Source organism: Salvelinus sp. IW2-2015, linkage group LG8, assembly GCF_002910315.2.
Source record: "Salvelinus sp. IW2-2015 linkage group LG8, ASM291031v2, whole genome shotgun sequence".
Taxonomy (NCBI): domain Eukaryota; kingdom Metazoa; phylum Chordata; class Actinopteri; order Salmoniformes; family Salmonidae; genus Salvelinus; species Salvelinus sp. IW2-2015.
The window spans coordinates 18,268,874-18,294,305 of record NC_036848.1 but is presented as its reverse complement, the minus strand read 5'-3'; the positions used below and the strand labels follow the sequence as shown (position 1 = coordinate 18,294,305).

General features: G+C 41.6%; 1 protein-coding gene across 6 annotated transcripts in view; it reads left to right on the top strand.

Annotated features, from left to right (window-relative positions):
* Window positions 1–600: 600 nt before the first annotated feature.
* LOC111967570 (E3 ubiquitin-protein ligase RNF130) overlaps window positions 601–25,432 on the top strand; it is a 65,757-nt gene continuing 40,925 nt past the window's right edge. For 2 of the 6 annotated variants that reach the window (XM_023992686.2, XM_023992690.2), the window contains exons 1-2: window positions 601–736; window positions 1,297–1,742. In XM_023992686.2, coding sequence (XP_023848454.1) covers window positions 1,475–1,742 — 268 coding nt within the window. In that variant the 5' untranslated portion in view covers window positions 601–736; window positions 1,297–1,474. Of the gene's footprint in view, window positions 737–1,287; window positions 1,743–25,432 lie in introns of all 6 variants that reach the window. The other 4 variants (XM_023992688.2, XM_023992683.2, XM_023992684.2 and 1 more) reach the window with 3 other exon arrangements.

Here is a 25,432-nt window from a genome sequence, read left to right as displayed (position 1 = left end):
TACATCCAACTTACAACACTTACAACACAGGATCATGACACACATCATCAATACAGGCACATATCAGGCATCATAATTAATACACACATATCATGATATCATGAGGTGCCAKRWTACATTTAAACCAAGTATTTTTCGGCATATCTAAGCATACATCTTGAGCTATCTGTATCCTCCTGACTGGTGGTTATTTTTTTATTAACAAAACAAAATATTATTAGTTGCATCTCTGCTAAAATCTGGGTAAAACGATTGAAAGGAAGGTGAGTGGCTAGTACTACTACTACAAGCTCTGTGCCTGGTCCAGTCAACTCAAAAATATAAACAGGATAAATATGAGGGGGCACGTGCCCCTATGGGCCCTTTCAGGAACCCTTTTTTTTCTACGAGTGTATATGTTCTTACAATTGTATATGGGGGACACTGTGGAACCAAAACGATATATCAGTAGGCCTAGGCTCTGTATTTTATTAATTAATGTCGACAGGTGATGTAAGGCTGATTTAAGGTTACAGGTGGGCGACTCTTTAGATAACGAACGCTTGTATACTGTCGTGATAGTACACCCACGGCTCTCGCCCCCTTCTATGTGCGCGAGCTTTGTGTATGCTCACGTCGCGCTTGCGCTGTGTAACCAGAAGAGCCAGAAGAAAAAGACGAGAGAGTGGATTCGATTTAATAAAGCAAAGCAAGAGGTTTTGTATCAATATCGTTTTGGTTCGACGAAATGGAGAAGGTAGGTTGCGCACCATGGCTTTCAGAGGTGCGAATTAATGCGAAATGCGTACATTAATGGCTACGATCAAGGGTAGCTCGCTATCGCTATCATTGGTACGCTATTGTGAACACAAAGCAGTAATGACAGCTGTTCACTTGTGGCAATAATGCACATCTGTAAAAACAAATAATTGTCTTTAGAAAGACATTGGCACTATTGAAAATAAGGCTATTCCTAAAATAAGAAGTGTATCTCATTTTAATGTCTAGGCTTTGTATTTGGGATATATTCGGGATAGCCTACTAAATAATCGAACGATATAAATGCGCATTATAGTTGACATTGATATAGAGCTTATTATTTTCAAATAATGGGCTCTCCTTAGGCTGTCATGCGATAAAAGGTTACACGGCTTGTGTTGTAAGATTAAGCCATTTACAGCAAATAGGCAACCCATAACATCTTAACTATATAGCCTACACCTCTCTAAAGCCATTTGATTTGATTCAATTATTATTTCAGCTTTTCATTCTACAGTTCTAATGTGCGGGTTTTTGTTCGTTCCAAAGGCAACGTAGGCAACATGTATTGGAATAAGAAAACGATGTGAAGAGCAGAGCATGTTTTTATGACGGGACGCCGCAGGGAAGACGCCGAGCCCCCATCAGTTTATTTGGGGGAAAATCGTTGGAGTGGTTCAATTCCCTGAGTAACAGCTTGGATGTAAAGGGGACATTACAGTAAGACATTCCAAAGATGCCCAAGAGGTGGACCGCAGCAACGCCATGCAGCTATCTCCCTCTCGTCTTGTTGGTGCTCGTTCTGCCCAGGTGTATACTGTCGATCCGTGCCGACAAAACCATCAGCAAGGAAGACCATGTTACTGCTACGGTCAATGCCACCGTACTTGACTCCAAAGGCAATCCAAAGCAAATTCTAACCAAGGACGATGGCACGTACGGCCAGAATTCACCGAAAGTGGACGCGAAAGGWATCGTGATTGGACCTGCACCGAATCATGGAGGTAGGTTATATATAATTTATCAGCAGTGATGTATAGTTGCATTCAGGGTAAATACATGGTGTTAATGCATGCATGATATTTAAGTAGCTTACCCCATTAATGCAATTGTTTGAATGATATTGAGGAATTGCTTTATAGACTACTTAAGATGTCAATAATACTACTGCTGACATGCAAACTTTGCTTCTAAATGGCAAGTGAAAGCTGTTCCCATAGTATTGTCTAGTTCCAGACATTGCTTCTGTGTAATCATCAAGAGGGGCACATACTGTGTGTGTGGGTGGGTGGGTGTACATAAAAATGGCATCCAGGAGTTCACCTGGCTCTGGGGAAGTAGACAAAGTTGCCAAAATCCCGAACCCAGGCTTCTTTCTTCATCAACACTATGACCCTTGGTCCCCCCCCCAAAAAAAACAGTACAGTTCACGTAACAGGGTTGACTTTTAATTACATAAAATAAATAATCATCTTGAGAAATGTGTCGGTGCATGTATTTGAGATCATTGCACGCAGAGGGCTCTTGCGTTGTATTTTCTATACGCCTATCATAACATCTAAGATAACACTTGTCAGAAATAATAGAGGTCAATGTATGTTTTCTTCAAGCAATTGTATCTATAAGAAACATCTGAACTATTTGCCAGGCTCTGCTGGTGACACACACCACACACAGTAACAAGACAAATGCAGTGTCTCTCCAACTGACACACAGTAATAAACTACTGGGATATTTGTGATCCAGTTTGAAGTGCCTTCTACCAGACTGCTGCTGTATTAATAAATACACCGTTGTTTAGGCAATATTTTCCTGTTATTCCAAGATGCTATATTGTCCCTGTCTCTTTCTTCAGTAGTCGCATTTCCCCTTTCGGCCCTTGTCTTTATCTGTTATGGTGCCACATATTGGAATTAGCTCATGTTTCTGCAAAGCTAAGCTAGTTTCTGGTCACTTCTCAAAATATCAAAGGAAATCTCTGACATACTTAACATGCTATTTTGTTCAAAATCGAGGACTACTTCCTTTTCAGGATTTGCAAACAGTGGTAACTTTTCAAATCATGAAAAAAGGATGCTCTTCTAATTCTACCCGTTTAGTTATTAWATATTTTCTGTATTTTACCCCCCTTTTTCTCCCCAATTTCGATCTTGTCTCATCGCTTCAATTMCCCAATGGGCTCAGGAGGCAAAAGTCGAGTCACGAATCCCCCGAAATATGACCCGCCAAACAGCGTTTCTTAACGCCCACCCGCTTAACCCGGAAGCCAGTCGCACCAATGTGTCGGAGGAAACACTGTTCGACTGAGGACGTSGTCAGCCTGCAGGCGTCCCGGCCCACCACAAGGAGTCGCTAGAGCGCAATGAGCCAAGTAAAGACCCCCCGGCCAAACTCTCCCCTAAACCGGACGACGCTGGGCCAATTGTGCACTTCCCTATGGGACTCACGATCACGGCCAGTTGTGATACAGACGGAGATCGAACCGAGATCTGTAGTGACGCCTCTAGCACTGCGATGCTGCTCCTCTTGGGAGGCCCTAACCATTCTTTTAAAAATTGGACTTCGGGACCTCCTTGCTGTGTAAACTCATATTTACCCCATTTCCCTAAGCCCCTTGTTTTGAGTGCCTTCGGACTAATCTGGCTGTGGTAAACAGACTGGATGGGCTGAATACAGTATGCAACTGTAGCTGTCCTGTATCTCTCCCCTCGGCTTTCGATGAACACTTAACAGCAGTGTCCCCAAAACACCCTTCCCCAGCATTTATGTAATCGTTCTGAGGAGGCTCTGACTGACTTGTGAGGGCTCAGCTTAATGGGGACTCTGAAGAACACTCAGAAGGGGGGTTGAGGGCCATTTCGCATGCTTGTTATTTACAGCCACAACATCATGTTCCACCCACCCCTTACATACATCTGGTGTGCACTGTGCATTCACCACAGGCTGTGTGTTTTGAATGTGTCCATGATTTTGTGTGTGACTGTATTACTGAGGATAATTTCATCCTTTAGCTATACATTGTGTGCTAGTACACTCTTTTGGTCCACTTTTTCCCTACTCCAACAAACATTAAAAAAAAYATTAACCGGGTCTCTAAGCTTCTGTAGTAGAACATTACATAATGGATCACTTAAACACATTTTGGCTGAATCATTCTGGCCCTGAGATGTGTTGCATGTGTATTGCAATGATAGGCCAATGGTGATGGGGCCATATCATCTTCCCGGCATCGGAGGCGTGAACCTTCGTCTCTCTGCTCTGGTCGCTAGCTTTGTTCAGGATACAGGATGCACAAAAAAGATCATGAAATTGAGAGAAAGTGAAAATGAGGTCAAACATCTTCACCTAGCCAGTCCCTCCAGGATTCTGCGATGGCATTTTTTTGGCAAAAYAATTCCCCACATATTATGCAAGGGCTTGCAAATTTCAACATTCACCACACTATTAGCTGTGAAATCATTGCAATATTATAGTATAAAACTGACCAATCACTGCAGTACAAAAAGAGGGCTCGCAATTTCAACCAATCACACATTTACCACATAATGTGGTTCAATCAAGCCAAACATCCACAAACTTTTTCCCTCATCACTGCATTTTTGCCACAAATTGRACAAAATTATTGTATATTGCCATGCAAAATGTCAGAATTGCTGGAGCAAAATCTGGCATTTTTGCCCGCAAATGTATAAAAAAAATCCTGCAAAATCATGGAGGGACTGCATATCCTGTACTTCTGTCAAAGGAAGAGTGAGGATACAAGCAAACAGTCAGTTTCAATTTTCCTACCTCTCTTTGTTCTTGGCATAAGGATTCTTTGTTCTGAACAGTTCTTTGTCTTCCTTGTTCACAAAGAACAAAATGATACCCTTTTTGTAAAGGTTTTACTTGATATAGAACATGATAGGTGTACAGTTGCTATGGAAACTGAAATGGCCAGAAAAGTAATAGCACTGTTTCCATTTCTGTTGTGGGCAGAAGGTGCCTTTTGAATCGTCCAAGTGTATAATCAAACTTCAGTATGGGCAGCCTAAAATAGTTACAAACCCCCTGTTCTTGTTGTGTCCAAAAGTATGATAGAGAACTTCATTGGTTGAAATCTGATTTGATGTACAGTGCCTTCAGAAAGTATTCACACSCCTTGACTTTTTCCACATTTTGTTGTGTAACTGGCAATACCCCATAATGTTGTTTACATTTTTTTTAAAGTAATTATTAAAAATGAAAAGCTAAGATGTGTTAAGTCAATAAGTATTCAACCCCTTTTGTTATGGCAAGCCTAAATAAGTTCAGGAGTAAAAGTTTGCTAAACAAGTCACGTAATAAGTTGAATGAGCTCTCTCTGTGTGCAATAATCATGTTTAACATTGACTTTTGAATACTTCCTCATCTCTGTACCCCACATACAATTATCTGTAAGGTCCCTCAGTCGAGCAGTGAATTTCAAACACAGATCCAACCACGAAGACCAGGGAGGTTTTCCAAAACTACAAAGATACAGGCATCCTTCCTAACTCAGTTGCCAGAGAGGAAGGAAACCGCTCAGAGATTTCACCATGAGGCCAATGGTGACTTTAAAACAGTTACAGAGATGAATTGCTGTGATATGCGAACTGAGGATGGATCAACAACATTGTAGTTACTCCACAATACTAACCTAAATGGCAGAGTGAAAAGAAGAAAGCCAGTACAGAATACAAATATTCCAAAACATGCATCTTGTTTGCAATAAGGTACTAAAGTAAAACTGCAAAAAGCTTTATGTCTTGAATACAAAGCGTTATGCTTGGGGCAAATCCAACACAACAAATCACTGAGTACCACTTTTCATATTGTTAAGCATGGTGGTGGCTGCATCATATTATGGGTATGCTTGTCATCGGCAGGGCCTAGGGAGTTTTTCTTCAGGATACAAATAAATGGAATAGCGCTAAGCACAGGCAAAATTCTCCCAGAAAGACACTGGGATACAAATTCACCTTTCAGCAAGACAATAACCTGAAACACAAGGCCAAATATACACTGGAGTTGCTTACCAAGAAGACATTGAATGTTCTTGAGTGGCCTAGTTACAATTTTGACTTAACATGGCTTGAACATCTATGGCAAGACTGTAAAATGGCTGTCTAGCAATGACCAACAACCAACTTGACAGAGCTTGAATAATGTTAAAATAATAATGTGCAAATATTGTACAATCCAGGTGTGCAAAGCTCTTAGACTTACCCAGAAAGGCTCACGGCTGTAATCGCTGCCAAATGTGATTGTAACATGTATTGACTCAGGGGTGTGAATATTTATGTACATTTGATATTTCTGTATTTAACTTTCAATACATTAAAAAAACAAACAACTAAAAACATGTTTTCACTTTTTCATTATGGGTGGTTAAAAAAACAAACATATTTCATCCATTTTGAATTCAGGCTGTAACACAACAAAATGTGGAATAAGTCAAGGTGTATGAATACTTTCTGAAGGCACTGTAGATTAGCCTTGAGTCCTAGACTAGGACTTGTTTTTGGTGTCACTCAGGTTGACTGCCAATGACCTAGTTTCCATCGTCTGCTGCTGGCACCGTGGTGGCAGTTCGGCCTTCGTGGGGTGGCGTGACCTGTGCCACAACCCTTCCAGCAAACCACCAACCCCAAACTCGTGTCAGGCAAAGTCGAACATCAACAGCATGTTAGTAGGCATATGACCAAGGGAAGGGTGAAAAATTATACTTGGAATAATGTTCAACAAAGTAACAAAAGGACGAGTTTGTATGTCTTGGGTCATAGTTACTTAGGAGAGCTCTGTTGTTTGGTATCACATCAACACTAATGTCCATTTACCGTACTCAACGGGAATTGCTAGTACTGTCATGGTAAGGTTCTTCTGTTGAAGGGGTTACTTAACTGGGATAGAACTGGTTTTCCCACTGCCTACACTCTGTGGGTGCCGTACAGGATTCCATTACTCTACTGAAGGTCAGTCAAGGCCATCGCGTATGTACATTGGTGAGCAGGAACACTTCCCTGTGCTGGTCTTTCTTCAGTTCAATAGGTCTGACAGAAAGCAATCTCATAGCACCACACATGAACCTGACTCAATGGAATTATCACCAGCACTCGATTTCAAGGACGTCACATGCCTGTTGAATGCTTCGGTCTTGGCAGTTACCTGCATTCCACTTGACACTTTTGTGTTTGTATAACTGAGGGAATGAGAGACATTTGATTTCAATACAGCCTTTTCCTCAGAGGTGTAGGTATGAGACTAACACAGAACCCAAACCGGCTGCGCGCAGAACCCAAACCGGCTGCGCGCGTGCGCCATCATGCATACATTTATTTTGTCCCCCCACACCAAACGCGATCACGACACGCAGGTTAAAATATCAAAACAAACTCTGAACCAATGACATTAATTTGGGGACAGGTCGAAAAGCATTAAACATTTATGGCAATTTAGCTAGTTAGCTTGCACTTGCTAACTTATTTGTCCTATTTAGCTAGCTTGCTGTTGCTAGCTAATTTGTCCTGGGATGTGAACATTAGGTTGTTATTTCACCTGAAATGCACAAGGTCCTCTACTCCGACAATTAATCCACACATAAAAACGATCAACCGAATCGTATCTAGTCATCTCTCCTCCTTCCAGGCTTTTTCATCGTTGAACTTATATGGTGATTGGCATCTAAACTTTCATACTATTACCATGACAACCGGCAACACAGTTCGTCTTTCAATCACCCACGTGGGTATAACCAATGAGGAGATGGCACGTGGGTACCTGCTTCTATAAACCAATTAGGAGATTGAAGAGGCAGGACTTACAGCGCGATCTGCGTCAGAAATAGGAATGATGTCTATTTTAGCCCTTAGCAGACACGCGTGAGCAGTGTGGGTGCAATAATTGAATAACATAGATTTCTAAATTTATTTTGCAACGCTCACACACGCACCGCGAGCGGTGTAGTCAGTGTATAAGCAGGGACAATTCTCTTTGTCCACTGTCTCTTATCAATCCAACAATTCATCCACCTGATTTTTTCAGAGTCACTGGAGCTAGGTGTGTGTGGCAGGTCAGAGATCAGCCCTAGGCATGCCCACTTGCAGGAATGCCTTGAATTGCAGACCGCAATCACACACTATATTTAACTAGGCAAGTCAGTTAAGAACAAATTCTTATTTTACAAGGACAGCCTACCCCAGCTAAACCCTCCCCTAACCCAGACAACGCTGGGCCAATTGTGCACCACCCTATGGGACTCCCGATCACGGCCGGTTATGATACAGCCCGGGATCAAACCAGGGTCTGTAGTGATGACTCTAGCACTGCGATGCAGTGCCTTAGACTGCTGTGCCACTCGGGAGCTCGTTAAAGTACTGTGTTCTAAATTTGGTGACTGCTATTATTACAAAGCTAACACGTTCTCCACGAGGACCAAATATTGTAAGGACTTCATAAAAATGGCAACTATATTGCTGCGGTGGCTGCCAGCTGTCACTTCTATGGAGGCAATGAATAGAAACAGAAACAAAATCTTGGCTTCATCAAACTGGTTGACTCTGGAGTCTTGGCAGAGATATAGATGGTATCAGAGCACCTATAAAGTACAACTAATCTCTTCGCAGAGCGCCTTGACCTTTCTTTGTTTGTACCCTTTGAACCTTGACCCTTAGTTGTGCCTAGGACATTTCATTCAAACTACTTCGCTCTGCTGATTTTGAACTCCGTCTGTGGTCTGTTAGGTGAGGTGTCAAACTGATCGTATCCATTTAATTCAGTTCTCTTTTATGTTAAAGGAAAGTTTATCTTGTAACATCCTCACATAACCTTTTCAATAGCCCCTGAATTAAATATGATTTGTTATACAGAGTGTGAGTACTGGTAGTACTTCAGGAGAGAAGTTTACATTTCTGAAAGCCATTCTAAACACAGTCCACAGCCTCCAGATCTCTTGGAACATAAACCTGTTGATTTTATCGCTTCCTGTTTTGAGTCGTGTAGCATTAGAATTTCCTCCTCAGGCCATTCTGCCTTTCCATCTCTATCTCTCTGCGTCTCTGGCTGCCCAATTGTAGGACTGAGGCGGTCTCCAAGGGCATAGGACATATGGTGGCGAGTTCAAACGATCGAAGCCCAAGCTGCTCTGCCTTCGCTAGAACCATAAAGAAGAGCAGTCGCTCGGATTAATGTTCTTCTTTCCCCTCCTCGTCTCCGCTCCATTCACTTTGCCCGGTCTCTCCTCACCAGCCAGTGCCAGCACCTTAGGCCTAGAAATCATAGTTTATGAATGAGAAATCATTCCAAAACCAAGACAAGCTATCAAGACAGTACCACCCAATCAGAAGTCAGACCCAGAGCAGCCAGACTAACCAGCCTTGTCAGATGGATGGAAGCCTGTCCGTATAGAGTACTTGGCTAGTAAGACCGTGTGTCAATGGAAACCCTGTTGTGCCGTTGTGTAGTTGCCGAGCCAGGTGATTTGGGAAGCTCGAGTGAGCCCACATGGCGATAAATGACCCTGGCATGGCGTGGCTCGGTGGGGATGTAGGCTAATTAGCCTCACCCCAGGCCATGGATGACCAACACTCCCTCACTACTGGGAAGAAATATCGGCTTGCATAGCCGCGGGAAGTAGGGGTACTGAGGGTGCTGCTGTACCCCCTGAAAGATCTGAATAAAAAATGAATTTTAATAAAAAATGTGTTAAAAATTCTCACAAAAGTAGTGCACTGGGTCTTTACGAGTATTAGCGGGCCGATATAGACGTCTGTAGCGCAGGCAAAAACATTTTTTAAGCATCTCCGCTTTGGCAAAAAGGTAGTTGTATAATTAAGAACAGTATCTTTCAAGATTTAATAGTTGTAATTGTATAATACAGTAATTGAGTACATTGAGACATCAAGTGATGATGTGGCTCAGTTGGTAGAGCATGGTGCTTGCAATGTTAGGGTTGTGGGTTCGATTCCCACGGGGGACCAGTACAAAAAGTATGAAAATGTATGCACTCACTAAAGTAAGTTGCTCTGGATAAGAGTGTCTACTAAAATGGAAAAGAACTGAAATTGTCAATTCATTATTCACATAGAAATAAGTTGCATTTGCAAGGTATTTCAAGATACTGGAATAAATATCACACAAGTATTTTTATATTTCACGAAACGGGTTAACTGTTTTGTACAGATAATTATCAGACGCAAGTTACAAATTCTGGTAAACAATCCAATACAGTTAAAAAAAAAAAGTAGTGCGCTGGACCTTTACTTGTCCTGTATTAGCAGACCGATAGATGTCTTCAGCGAGGGCAATTTTTTWAATTTTGTTGCATCCACCAAAATTGCAGCACCCTTACCCCCAAACTACTTCCTGTGGCTATATCAAATGTAGATGGTTTTTTCTCCCGATGATTTTTATTTTCAGCAGCAGTGGCAACATTTTCATTATATTGTTATCTTCCTTTGAAACTCATCTGAATATCGAGGACAGCTTAATTGTATTTCTTGATCTCAATGACATCACCAGCCATTTCTATATTAACCCCAAAAATGATCTAACTAGCGTAAAGTTACTGTTACTACACTAACAATTGTTACATACATCTATTAATAGGGGTGGCTACACTTTTAGGATTACAAGCTAGCTAGCTAGTYACCTTGGAGGTTTCTTGGACAATCTGATGAGAATATGAGCAGATATGGAACTTGTTGCAATCTGTCACTCTGGGGGGATGCCTTAATACTGTATGCCTTGTGAACCTGCTCAGTCTCTCCTTTGTCGACTGTATCGCACAATTGACACAAAACAATTATGTGGGCTGTAACATTGTAATACCACACACGCAGGGTAGGAAATGTATGCAGGAAAAATAGGAAAAACAAAGAATTTAATTTCACACCAAATTGGTTTGGATCGTTTTTTACAAACTCTGGCACGTGTTCCTCCTTAGTTCGGTTCGTTTGGACTGGTGTGAACACTCTATCCGCACTAGAGAGTGCACTAAACAACGCACTGTGGTTTGCTAATAAAAGGGTGGTCTCGGTCTGATCCTATTAGTACCATGATGCAGTTCGCTCCAGGTGAGAACGCAGTCCTGACCAAACACCGGAAAAGAACCAGAGGCGTGCAGCATTTGATAAAATGCATGCAGTACGATGGCTTGATATCTCTGAAACATTCTGTGAGTAGCAGTGCTTTTATAACCTCATCAAATTAATCAATCAATCAAATGTATCTTCAAAGCCCTTTTTACATCAGCAGATGTCACAAAGTGCTATACAGAAACCCAGCCTAAAACCCCAAACAGCAAGCAATGCAGATGTAGAAGCACGGTGGCTAGGAAAAACTCCATAAAAAGGCATGAACCATGGAAGAAACCTAGAGAGGATCCAGGCTCTGAGGGGTGGCCAGTCCTCTTCTGGTTGTGCCAAGTGGAGATTATAAGAGTACATGGCCATTTAAGGCCAGATTGTTCTTCAAGATGTTCAAACGTTCATAGATGACCAGCAGGGTCAAATAATAATCACAGTGGTTGTAGAGGGTGCAACAGGTCAGTACCTCAGGTTAGTTGGCTTTTCATAGCCAAGCATTCAGAGGTAGAGAGACGAAAACAGCAGGTCCGGTGAACAGGTCACGGTTCCCTAGCCACAGGCAGAACAGTTGAAACTGGAGCAGCAGCACGACCAGGCGGACTGGGGACAGCCAGGAGTCATTAGGCCAGGTAGTCCTGAGGCATGATCCAAGGGCTCAGGTCCTCTGGGAGGGAGAGAGAGAATTAGAGGGAGCATACTTAAATTCACACAGGACACCAGATAAGACAGAAGAATTACACCAGATATAACAGACTGACCCTAGCCCCCCGGCACAAAGACTATTGCAGCATAGATACTGGAGACTGAGACGGGTGGGTCAGGGGGCCACTGTCTGACGATACCCCCGAACAGGGCCAACCAGGCAGGATATAACCACACCCATTTTGTCAAAGCACAGCCCCCACACCACTAAAGGGATATCAACAGACCACTAACTTACTACCCTGAGACAAGGCTGAGTATAGCCCACGAAGATCTCCTCCACCGAACGGGCRCAAACCGGACAGGAATATCACGTCTGTGACTCAACCCACTCAAGTGACGCACCCCTCCTAGGGACTGCAGGGAAGAGCAGTAGTAAGATTAGGGGAGACGGGGGCTATACCGGGGGTATAGGCTACTGAATATAGACTATTCACTTCGCAGTTAGATCAGCTATTCCTCCCGCATGTTTTTTGAAGACCAACGCGAAAGTAATATGAAGTTTGGGACACAAGTTATGCTTCTTGCTAATCATAGATGGATTTAATGTGAGCATTTTCCTCCAATAAACAAATGGCTTGCATGAACGCGTGGTATTGTTTAGGTATTTTACTTTGTTCGACATTTGGCAATGTGAAACCAACCGGACCAAATTAGAAAAAATTCTATGTAACAAATATTCGAACACTGTTTCAAACTATAGCTCAGAACTATGTGTGAAAACGCCCTTAGTCAGTGGTGACTAATGAAAGCCTTGGTAGTGGAGTTCCATCCGGTGTTCTCCTATTAGACTGCAGTGTATTATTTCCATTGTGTGCTGCTACAGTATCTGCGGGCTGCTAGCTGTGACTCTGTGAATGTGTGAGGGGGGGGGCAGCTCTGAAGCAGACAGAGAGAGAGCAGTCTCCTAAGCCTTCAGTGATGATGACGGATGAGCCGTTTTGATTGGTTGGAGGTTGGTGGGTCAAACAGAGCGCTCCATCCGCAACATTAAGGAGAAAATGTGCCGTTAAATGGCCTTGGACGCACCAGCCTAACCACAGACAAGAGATGAATGTTAGAAAAAAGGGCAGCAGCCTAGTCTGTCATCATCTCTCTGGAGTTTTACTGTACATTTGGCCATGTTGGGATATAGAATATACCTCAAATTGGTTGCCTCTGTTAGGAAACAGAGCAGGTTTGGGGAAGATGACACTCAGATTTAGTTTGCCTTTGTTATTTGATCATGACTTTACTTGTACAGTGTGTTGTTACTTATACAGTATGATGCCCAAGGGATTGACATTCATGGCAAAATTGGATGAGTTTTCCTTCTCACTCACACACTTATAAAGTAGACGTGTAAATATCGGCAGAATTTCTTTTTTTATCAGTTATTCAGAATATTAGATTATTAGCAGGAATATGTAGGTTATAATAACCTTACCGTGACCTTATCCTTAGCTGTGACGTTGGTGTTCCTGTTACCTCACAGTGGTCCTGCTGGCTCTCTGTCACCTGTGTGAGCCGAGCCCACTAAGCCGAGTGAGTCAGACGAGGTTATGTAATACATACGTTGTCCTACTCCCCACCACCATTACGCTAACTCATTCATTAAACAGAAGTCTGAGCTTCAAGGGAGAGCAGTCCTCGGGGAGTGTGCAACTGGAGGAATCCCACAGACAGTGATTAACTGGAACTAAGACGTTAAAACTGTAGCTTTAATAAATAGCACTAGCTATGTTTTTAGAGCTTTCTTGGTTGAAAACTAATCTGGTAAAGATAAAGTGCCTTCAGAAAGTATTCACACCCCTTGACTTTTTCCACATTTTGTTGTTACAAATTGGGATTCAAATGGATTTGTCATTTTTGTCTACAATCTACACAAAATAATGTAATGTTAAATTGGAAGAAAAATTCTAACATTTGTATTAAAAAATAAATCTCTATATTTATCACTTTTTTTTTGCCTTATTGCAAACAGGATGCATATTTTGGAATATTTGCATTCTGTACAGCCTTCCTAATTTTCACTCTGTCATTTAGGTTATTATTGTGAAGTAAATACATTGTTCCTCCGTTTTCTCCTATCATAGCCAATAAACTCTGTAACTGTTTTAAAGTCACCTTTGGCTTCATGGTAAAATCCCTAAGCGGTTTCCTTCCTCTTCGACAACTGAGTTAGGAAGGACGCCTGTATTTTGTAGTGACTGGGTGCATTGATACACCGTCCAAATTGTAATAAATAACTTCACAATGCTCAAAGGGATATTCAATGCCTGCTATTAAAAAATGTTCCCATCTACCAATAGGTGTCCTTCTTTGTGAGGCATTGGAAAACTTCCCTGGTCTTTGTGGTTGAATTTGTGTTTGAAATTCACTGCTCGACTGAGGGACGTTACAATTATCTGTTGGTGTGGGGTACAGAGGTGAGGTAGTCATTCAAAAATCATGTTAAATATTGCACACGGAGTGAGTCCATGCAACTTATTATGTGACTTGTTAAGCACATGTTTACTCCTAAACTTGTTTAGGATTGCCATAACAAAGGGGTTGAATACTTATTGGTGCAAGACATTTCAGCTTTTAATTTTAATTTCTAAAAACATAATTCCACTTTGACATTACGGGGTATTGTGTGTAGGCCGGTGACACAACATCTCAATTGAATCATTTTTAAATTCACGATGTAACACAACAAAATGTGGAAAAAGTCTACGAGTGTGAATACTTTCTGAAGGCTGATTGTATTTTATTTATTATTAGCAGTAGCAGCTACTCTTCCTGGGTTCCAGCATAATTAAGCCAGTTATACAATTTTAAATACWWTAAAATACATTTCACAATAGATTTCACCACACATTGTGTGCCCTCAGGCCACTACTAAAAGGACCTTGCTTTCTCGTTGTAAGCACATTTACTTGTAGCTCCCAGCCGAAAAGCGTTGCACTTCTGTCATCGGATGGAAATGAAGCTATTTTCTACCGAATGTGTTGCATAAATGTATTTTCTGTGAAGGAAAACGATAGTTGCACGTCCCTGATCACTCTATTGAAGCAAAAAAACACTGTTGCCTTTCAATATAAAACGCAACCCCTGTCAATACACAGCTGGACTCGCCTGCTCCCGCTTTCTCCCATTGTGCTATTTACAAACAAACACGTGACTGGCTCAGCTATTCTGTCTTCATAATGTAAAATAATGTGACCGGTGAAATAAGGAACACAGTCTGCTTCATCTCCTAACTTTGACTGCAGTTATTTACTTAAACAATAGCTACAAATATGAAAATGTATAGAAAAACTTCATTTAAATAGCTTCAACAATATTGACGATTTTGAAAAACCATCCCATGACTATTTCCAAATACCCCGGTATACGGTGTACTGCCCAAGTCAAATTTGTATGTTTTTTTACATCAGATTTTTCCATGTCATGGCTCTATGTAGTATTGTGCGCCTCCCATAGTCTGTTCTGGGGGACTGTGAAGAGACCTCTGGTGGCATGTCTTGTGGGGTATGCATGGGTGTCTGAGCTGTGTGCTAGTAGTTTAAACAAACAGCTCGGTGCATTCAACATGTCAATACCTCTCACAAATAAACTCAGCAAAAAAACAAACGTCCCTTTTTCAGGACCCTGTCTTTCAAAGATATTTCGTAAAAATCCAAATAACTTCACAGATCCTCATTGTAAAGGGTTTAAACACTGTTTCCCATGCTTGTTCAATGAACCATAAACAATTAATGAACATGCACCTGTGGAACAGTTGTTAAGACACTAACAGCTTACAGACGGTAGGCAATTAAGGTCACAGTTATGAAAAATAAGGACACTAATGAGGCCTTTCTACTGACTGAAAAACACCAAAAGAAAGATGCCCAGGGTCCCTGCTCATCTGCATGAATGTGCCTTAGGCATGCTGCAAGGAGGCATGAGGACTGCAGATGTGGCCAGGGCAATATATTGCAATGTCCGTACTGTCAGACGCCTAAGACAGCGCTACAGGGAGACAGGACGGACAGCTGATCGTCCTCGCAGTGGCAGACCACATGTAACAACACCTGCACAGGATCGGTACATCCGAACATCCCACCTGCAGGACAGGTACAGGATGGCAACAACAATGCCCGTGTTCACCAGGAACGCACAATCCTTCCATCAGTGCTCAGACTGTCCGCAACAGGCTAAGAGAAGCTGGACTGAGGTCTTGTAGGCCTATTGTAAGGCAGGTCCTCACCAGACATCACTGGCAACAACGTCGCCTATGGGCACAAACCCACCTGCTGGGAGCAGACAGGACTGGCAAAAAGTGCTCTTCACTGACAAGTCGCGGTATTGTCTCACCAGGGGTGATGGTCGGATTCGCGTTTATCGTCGAAGGAATGAGCGTTACACCGAGGCCTGTACTCTGGAGCGGGATCGATTTTGGAGGTGGAGGGTCCGTCATGGTCTGGGGCGGTTTGTCACAGCATCATCGGACTGAGCTTGTTGACATTGCAGGCATTCTCACCGCTGTGCGCTGCAGGGAAGGCATCCTCCTTCCTCATGTGGTACCCTTCCTGACATGACCCTCCAGCATGCCAATGCCACCAGCCATACTGCTCGTTCTGTGTGAGATTTCCTGCAGACACGGAATGTCAATGTTCTGCCATGCCAGCGAAGAGCCCGGATCTCAATCCCATTGAGCACGTCTGAGACTTGTTGGATCAGAGGTTGAGGGATAGGGCCATTCCCCCGAGAAATGTCCAGGAACTTGCAGGGGCCTTGGTGGAAGAGTGGGGTAACATCTCACAGCAAGAACTGGAAAAATTCTGTGGTGCAGTCTATGAGAAGGAGATGCACTGCAGTACTTAATGCAGCTGGTGGCCACACCAGATACTGACTGTTACTTTTGATTTTGACCCCCCCCCCCCTTTGTTCAGGGACACATTATTCTATTTCTGTTTGTCACACGTCTGTAGAACTTGTTCAGTTTATGTCGCAGTTCTTGAATCTGGTTATGTTCGTACAAATATTTACACATGTTAAGTTAGCGGAATGATGTTTGTTTCCCTCTAGGCTTCAGGGCACACACTATCTTGTAGGCTTAGATTGAAGAGATGGTAAATAGGAGAGGCAATATCGTCCACTATCATCCTCAGTAATTTTCCATCCAAGTTGTCAGACCAAGGTGGCTTGCCATAGTTGATACACAAAAATAATTGTTTCACCTCTTCCACACTCACTTTACAGAATTCAACATTACAATGCTTGTCTTTCTTAATTTGGTCAGTTTTGCATGGATGTGTATGTTCAGAATTTGTTGTTGGCATGTCATGTCTAAGTTTGCTAATAACCTGGTAGGTTGACTGATAACCTGAACCAGGCTGCAGGCACTGGTTACAATTTTAAGCTTTTTCTTGAGTGGGCAGCTTGATGAAAGCCAGTCAATATTTAGGTCACCCAGAAAACATAAATATTTAGGTCACCCAGAACAAGTCTGGCATATTGCAAAAGTACAGTATGTCTCAGTTTAATACCAATGCGTTTCACCACATCCCACATTTGACATGTGCCATGTAAAGCCTTGTGCAACAGGAGATACACAAGATCAGTGTGCAAAGCGTTGTCTATTCTCACCAGAATACCAGAAGGTGGTTTACTGTCTTGTGGGTCTTGTCGCAGATTCACACTTTCTGTTCATGTTCTCTCGCTGCATAGTGCAACATTGCTCTGAGTCACCCCACTCACTCTATTATTAAGACACTATCAGTGGCTAGCAAGTAACTCAGCTTAACACCAAAGCATTGCATCGGTCTTCTTCCAATGGAATATATCACCCAAGAAGGCTCTGCAGAAATACATATGGGCAGTGTCAAATTGAAGTGCATCACGAGATGTCTTATTTTGTGTACAAGGCCTGTGGATGACAAGTGCTGTCCTTGGGGGGCCAAAAAAAAACATAGTTCTGAATTGCACTGTAACTCTCAGATATTAGTAGGAGTGAAAATTATCCTGTTGCGAACTTCAGAATTGTATTTGACTTATTCCACATTTAATTGTGTTAACACATGAAACATTTGTTAATTCAGGCTGTTTCTCACCCATCTACACACAATAGCCCATAATGACGAAGTGAACATGTTTTTAGAAATGTTTGCACATTTATTGCAAATTAAATACAGAAATCTCATTTACATAAGTATTCACTCCCTGAGTCAATACACGTTAGAATCACCTTTTGGCAGCGATTCCAGGTGAGTCTTTCTGGGTAAGTCTCTAAGAGCTTTGCACACCTTTCTTGTACAATAGTTGCACATTATTCTTCTTTGTGCACAAAATTCTTCAAGCTCTGTCAAGTTGGTTGTTGATCATTGCTAGACGGCCATTTTCAAGTCTTGCCATAGATTTCCAGGCCATTTTTAAGACTACTGTAACTAGGCCAATCAGGAACATTTCAATGTCGTCTTGGTAAGCTATTCCAGTGTATATTTGGCCTTGTGTTTTAGGTTATTGTTCTGCTGAAAGGTGAATGTCTCCCAGTGTCTGTTGGAAAGCAGACTGAACCATATTTTCCTCTAGGATTTTGCGTGTTCTTAGCTCTATTCTGTAGTTTTTTGTTGTTGTTGTTTAAACTCCCTAGTCTAGCATACCACAACATGATGCAGCCATCACCATTGAAAATATGAAGCGTGGTACTCAGTGATGTGTTGGATTTGGCCCAAACATAACGCTTTGTTGTTAAACACTATTAAACACTATTATTGCACAGTCCATGCAACTTATTATGTGACTTGTTAAGCAAACTTGCTATAACAAAGGGGTTGAATACTTACTGACTCAAGACATTTCAGCTTTTGATTTTTTATTAATAAAAAAATTAACACAATTCCACTTCGACATTATGGGGTATCGTGTGTAGGCCATTGACACAAAATCTCAATTTAACACAACACAACAAAATGTGGAAAAAGTCATAGCCTAATTTGTTTTCAAGGGCCTTTGCTATAAGAGCTACTGCAAATGCTCTGATGGTTCCAGTGATACATTACCATGCATACATGTAGGGTTTTTAAGCCTGAGAACTAGGCCATGCCTCCATTGGTTGAATTTCTATTTGTCAATTGGCTTATCAGTTCGTCGGTCAACTTATTTTATATAAACTTACCTCCRGTGAAAAGAATAAAGGTTACTTCATTATTTCAAGCAGAAATATTACCCGCCGCCTCGATTCAGAGCCCAATTATTTATTTTTTTATTGGATAAAGGTAGAGACTCAGAACTACAAAATGGTATATCATACACTGCAGTTGGKGAACAATGGGAAAGTAATTCTGCTTTGAAAGCTGATTAACTTGTAACTCCACTTTTGAGAAAATGGCCCTTGAATGTTTTTGGTACAGCTACTGTAGAGCTCTTATTTGTCAACACCTATTCAGCATCGTACACACCCTCTTAAAGGAAACATCCACTCAAAACCACTCATTCCTTTAATTTACAGTGTTAAATAATGCTAATATGTGAGAATATAATTTCTTGTGAACAAATGTTTCATTTTGCCATTATAATAAGGTTGGTACCTTGGACAATTGTTGTGGAAATCTGTTGCCGCTCAAGTCAACTATAAAATCCACAATGCAAATGTAGCTACACAAAATAATACCAAAGTCAATATTAGCATGTAAAGTAGCTAGTTAGCTGTAAAATCGGCTAAAACAACAAGCTACATTATCAATTTAGGAGTCTATAATCTCAYCATGTTCAACCTGCAGATCAATGTGCCACTGAGTCGTGTCTGACATTTGCAACGGCAGATATACTTTTGAGGAGATGGGTAACGTTGCCCATGCTACGTCAATGGGCCACATGGTGTATTCTGGACGATTCTGGGACAAGGAGCGCTCTCTTTCAAGGAGTGAATGGGAGTCTATTAGGCACTAGCTCCAAAAAACAACATTAGCAGGAATTTCGTCAACGAGAAGTACAACATTACAAACATTTTCTGAGATGTGAGATAATTAACTTGCAATCTGTAATATCGTACAGCTTTGGAATATCGTATAGCCGAGGAAAATGGGCCTGTTTCTCGACATATACACTGACTTTGAGAAGGGATTGCGTGGCGATTAGCTTAGCAACTGCGTGATGCAGCATGGACGGGGCGTTTATATGATTCCTATCTCCTTTCGATAATATTTCTGGCAACAGAACCATGCAATGCACCCTGGACTGAACTGAGACAAATTTGAATAATGTGCTAGCCCCTCCGTTAAATGACACATTTCTCGAGGTAGGAATATCGAAAACATTTGATCAATGGCTCATTCGAGAGAAGACATCATACCGAGTTATGACATCGGCCAGAAATGAAATCTGACATCTATGATAGACAGTTTCGCAATCTAAAAGTCGTATTCCTATTAACTTCCAGTGTGTAGTGAGAGCGATTTTATCACAGTGCTACGTCATACCGGACGGATTTCTGCCTGCTTGAACACCAATAACTCAGATACACATGAAATGACCCAGGAAATCAATAGAACATCACGCAGAGATGCACAAAAACAATATAACATTCAAGATGGGTGAACCTTTCCTTTAACCCTTAGCCCCATCCATCTTTTTAAGGATTCACATGTGAGGCCATGTGCTAAACAGAGTGAGTCGTGTCAAACAACCAAAGATTTCAAGACTAAAAGTGGTAAAGTAGTAGCCTACAATAAGGTAAAGTTCCAGATAAAAATACACTTTATCTAGTCCTTTGCCTATGTCTTTGGTGCAGGTCATGTTGTTCTTCACATTACCATCTCTGGTAAACACACACTATATCAATTAAATGTGTATTTGTCATATGCACAGGATACAGAAGGTGTAAACGGTACAGTGAAATGGTTACTTGCATATTTGCATAGTAGCAATATTAGAAATAGAAAGTGTCCAGATAAAAAAATATTGTTCCAGCAAGCATGTTTTTCAGTCACAATTTCTAAACCATACTGTACCTTCTTTGAGTCAGTCGTGTGTGTGTGTGTGTGTGTGTGTGTGTGTGTGTGTGTGTGTGTGTGTGTGTGTGTGTGTGTGTGTGTGTGTGTGTGTGTGTGTGTGTGTGTGTGTGTGTGTGTGTGTGTGTGTGTGTGTGTGTGTGTGTGTGTGTGTGTGTGTGTGTGTGTGTGTGTCTGGTCTAAATAACTAAACTGGCTAGTTTGCCTGTCTGTAAAGAGAAGGGTGGGCCTTGTGTTGATCCTGCTGCTCTGATTGGAAAGAGTGAAGCTGTATTTCTCTGTCCACTCGCTTCATAATATCTCCCGATCACTTTTCCTTGCATGTTTTCGGTCTGATCGTTTAGATTGCTGCTGCCTGCTACTATGATACATCACATGGCGAGGACGTTTGCTATCAATGTGCATAATATCTAACAAGTGGGGCAAGGGTAGGGGAAAAATATGAAATGTTAATGCCCATTCTGACTGAGTGACAGCAAACTTGGCTGCCCTCTGCAAATTGAGGAGACACACAGACACACCCACTGTTCCGCACACTGCTACTAATCCTCAGCTTCTTTGCAGTGAGAACGTGCAGGGAGATATTTTGCCAACATCTATTTAGACATATTCAAACACTATCGTTTTTTTCCGATCAAACTATCAACTGTCAATTTACGGATACAATTACGAGTATGGCCATGCCGGCACACCCTGACACGCTTATCTAAATTGATGGGTCATGTGAGGGAAATGCTATAACCCCCAGCCACATCTAGCTAAGTGGATGGGTCGCTATTGTCTAGACATGTTCATGAAATACAATAGATGGCCGTAATCACACCCAGACACACCTGGCTAACGTGATGGGTCATGTAATCATCTGACAAAGTGGAGTATTTTGTTTAGACATGTCGGTAGCTAAACATTGAGCCATAATCCCAACCCATACTACTAGCAACACAAACTGATTGTCATAGCTTCATAGCTAGCCACCGTGCATGAGACGCTGTAGTATGAATCTGGAGGTAGCTAAAGCTAAGCATCTATGTTCAATGTTAGCTAGCTAGCTAACATTAGGCTATATCTAACAATGCAAATCGCTTTATGAGATACAAATAATATTACTACACAGATCATACACGTAAAGTTATCTAGCGAGCYAGCAAGCTTGCAATGAAAACGACTTTCTGACCAAATTAGAAATGTAGCTAGAATCTGACCTGTATATATGGATTAACACTTCACAGCAGACTGAAACCCCTTTTACTTTAAATCTGTTTTTTGTTTGTACATTTTGTTTGGCCCGCGTTGTGTCAAGTCACTCCAGTTCACACTGACCGTGTGCAGAAAGTTGTCCAACAACTTTTTCCCACTGATCTTTGTCGATAGCGTCTGCTAAATTCTGGGCAGCAATGTTGAGAGCAGTAACAACACTTTAGCAGTTCTCCATGGCTAACGTTATATCTTTAAAAAATGCTGCGGTAGCAAGGATTGCCTATGTATAATGAGCTGCTCACGTTATAGACAGAAGCATGCTACATGGCAGACCAATCCGAACTCATCTCTCAGCATGTTCAGCCCATCCATTATCTCAGCCAGTCATGGCTAGCGGGAAGGTTCGGGCCTTTTTCCGTAGCTAAACCAATTAAGCTTGTAATTGAACAATTGTACAGTATATGTATTTACAGATGGCATACAAGTGTGTTATTAAGGTACATGAAAGTTCACATGTTCCAGAAGGCATTTCTGCCCAAAAATAACGCATTTTGATCATAAAAAAATATGTTCAAATGCCTCTCCTGTGAAGTCGACATACACCTAGCTTCCTGAAACGAGTCACAAATGCTCTGCTTATCATGTGGTGTGGGTGTTCAATTCACATCTTTCGACTATAGCCCAAATTTAGAATGTCGATGACGATTAAAACAAACTGTCAGTGACCCTTAATTACTGTCTACCAATCTAATGAGTATTGATAGCAAAAAAGCTTCTGGGATTTTTGTCGTACTGTGTGCATTGCGTAGGAGGTTCATGTTTTCAGGCCAGTATTGCCCAACATTTGTGTGTGTGCGCGCATAGCGCTTTACTTACAGCTTTTCTGGGTCATATTGCAAGGCTTTGATTTGATCCCATCGCCTCATATGAGATGGAATACTGTGCTTCCTGTATCTCTCCCAACAGTAGGCCCACTTCATCATTTTCAGAGTCAGGGTGGCTTACCCATCCAATGTCAGCCCTGAAATGGATACAGTATGGACCATTGTTTGTGGGTGGATATGTGCATGAGCATACCCCAACTACCAATTCCAATGCATCTAAGGCAGACCTGAACTGTCACTGCTAGGCGCCAAAACCATCAAATGTAGCTAAAACCGGGCTCAATCAATATGTGCAAATGATTGGAGCACTATGAGAAACTGTGTGGTAAAGTCATTTTCCCTCGAATGGTTGCTACTGCTACTCTCATAAATGTTCAGGAACGGGATAGTGCTGACACCTCAACGATAGTGGCTGAAATGAATCTGCCGAAATTCACCTGGAAGGCTGCTTATTAAGATTGCATTCCCATTTGTGTGCATTTCCTCCCACACTTTCCCAGACAGGGTCAGAAGCAGGCAATTCGAATTAGACCGTGGAGCAATGAGGAGGGGAGGGGACATTTGCTGCAAATTGCATTGTCTCTTTTTTAAACGATGACACTTAGCTTTTTTTTTGGCACTCCCCTTCCTTGAAAAAAATAAAGAATACAAATGATGTTGAGTTTTATCTGGGCCAAATTCCAGGAAAGAGCTTTTGGGTGTTCATCTGCCTTTGAAGTATTAAGGCAGGGAAGAAAGAGGGAGGTTAGATGACACTACAGGGTGTAAGCCCTCAAGGTAGGTCAAGGGCACTGGCCGGACAACAGAAGTCAAATCGCCAAAACCACCCTAAGTGGATTTGTGATGTAATCCATATAAAACGCACAGTCAATGGAAAAGACTATGCAGCATTTTCCCTTTTTATCAATGTCATTCTTCATACAACCTTGATGATGTCAATATAATAAACCCTATGGTCGTCCTTTACAATATTTCAATGAGTTTTATATAATCAATCATGATTTGAGTTAAATTAAGATTTCACATATTGATCTTGCATGAGGAAGTTCATGTTCACTTCATCATCAACATATTCTTAGTTATAAGTATCTTTGGTTAGGCTCCTTGTTTTTAGCTTGCTAAATATATAGCTAGCTACGTAAACAGATACGCTAGCCCAGGGGTGTCCACCCCCTCAATCAGTGCCATATTAAAAATACACAATAAATTTGCGGGCCAGACATGGCCTATTTGTTTTTACAAAAAAAAAACATGCAACTGCGACCCAAACTAGCCATTGTTTTATTAGAAAAAATATGGTCCTTTTATAATGTCCAATTTTGTACATAGGATGCTGTATGTAGCATTTTAACATATTAAAACTAAAGAATAGATACTATTATACCAGCCTTTGCTGCTATGCTTGCAGATGTGCATAATATGCTGCGACCCGAATCAAAAAGTACTTAATAACTCCAAATAACAAATAGGTTTGTTGTAACATTTAAACTTAACATGTTTAAAAAAAATTGCACTGCATGAATCACCGGTGCGGTTGAATGCAGCATTGCAGTATGGTGCACTCAAAATGTATTGAAGTTGAGTAGCCAGCCAAGGCTAATGCTCAAATTTTGCTGTGTACATGTTTCTCCTTTGCATGGTGTTTTTTGGTTAATCATTGTCAAGCTTTAAAAACCGAAGCCAGACTGCTATATTTTAGTAGCGTAGCTAGGACTGTGGCGTGTGTCTGTACAATTTTGTCCTGGAAATTCATACTGAGAGAGACTGTCATTTCTTCAAACAATCATCTTTATTTAATATCAATTCATTATTGCAATAATGAGACCAGTCACGAGTAGCCTAACCTTTACAAACAATGCAGAGTTTTTAAAGATGCTTAGTCATGGCTGGGTCCACCCCTTCCATGCAAATTGGGGGGCACCATAAGTCACTTTGGGTTTATCCTGTGGTCATCTGCCTCTGGTGTTGTTTCCCAGATGCAAAAAGGATTAGACACAATAAGGAATAGGTTCTACTCCCCCAGGCTCCCTATCTCGGGTTACACCCACCATATCTTATCTATGGAATACCAGCTTTAGGTTTTTAGGCTTCTCTCAGTTCACACAGACATTTAATAGAACAGACATGTCTTACTATTAGTTAAGTATATAATCATTAACTATTAATATCAAACAAATCAGGTAAATATGTAATTTTTCTATCACACTYTCCCTTGGCTGCGCGCTGTAAACGGCACACACAAAAGCAGCCCAATTGAAGTTTGATTTACCGACGCGAGCGGATCTGATTCAGAGGGGTTGGGTTAAATGCGGAAGACACATTTCAGTTCAATACATTCAGTTGGGCAACTGACGAGGTATCCCCCTTTCCCTATCAGGCTGTAATTTCATAAAGTAGATGATTCTACTGTTGACTCATTTATACTTGCTTGTGTGTCCTATTCGGCCCCCAGGCCTTGTGTTTGACACACGTGCGCTAGCCTATTAGTCACGTTATGACTGACTTGTAATCATTGCCCATGCTAGTTTGATTGTATTGACATCCCCAACCTTAGGTCGTCTGTTTTTGTTCAAAATATTGAGTCATTGAAACTGAAACAGTGCATCCCGAAAGGGTGGAGGCAGCCAACAATGTACCAGGCCGGCTGTGATTTACAACCTGATCAAATCAAATTTATTTATATAGCCCTTCTTACATCAGCTGATATCTCAAAGTGCTGTACAGAAACCCAGCCTAAAACCCCAAACAGCAAGCAATGCAGGTGTAGAAGCACGGTGGCTAGGAAAAACTCCCTAGAAAGGCCAAAACCTAGGAAGAAACCTAGAGAGGAACCAGGCTATGAGGGGTGGCCTCTTCTGGCTGTGCAGGG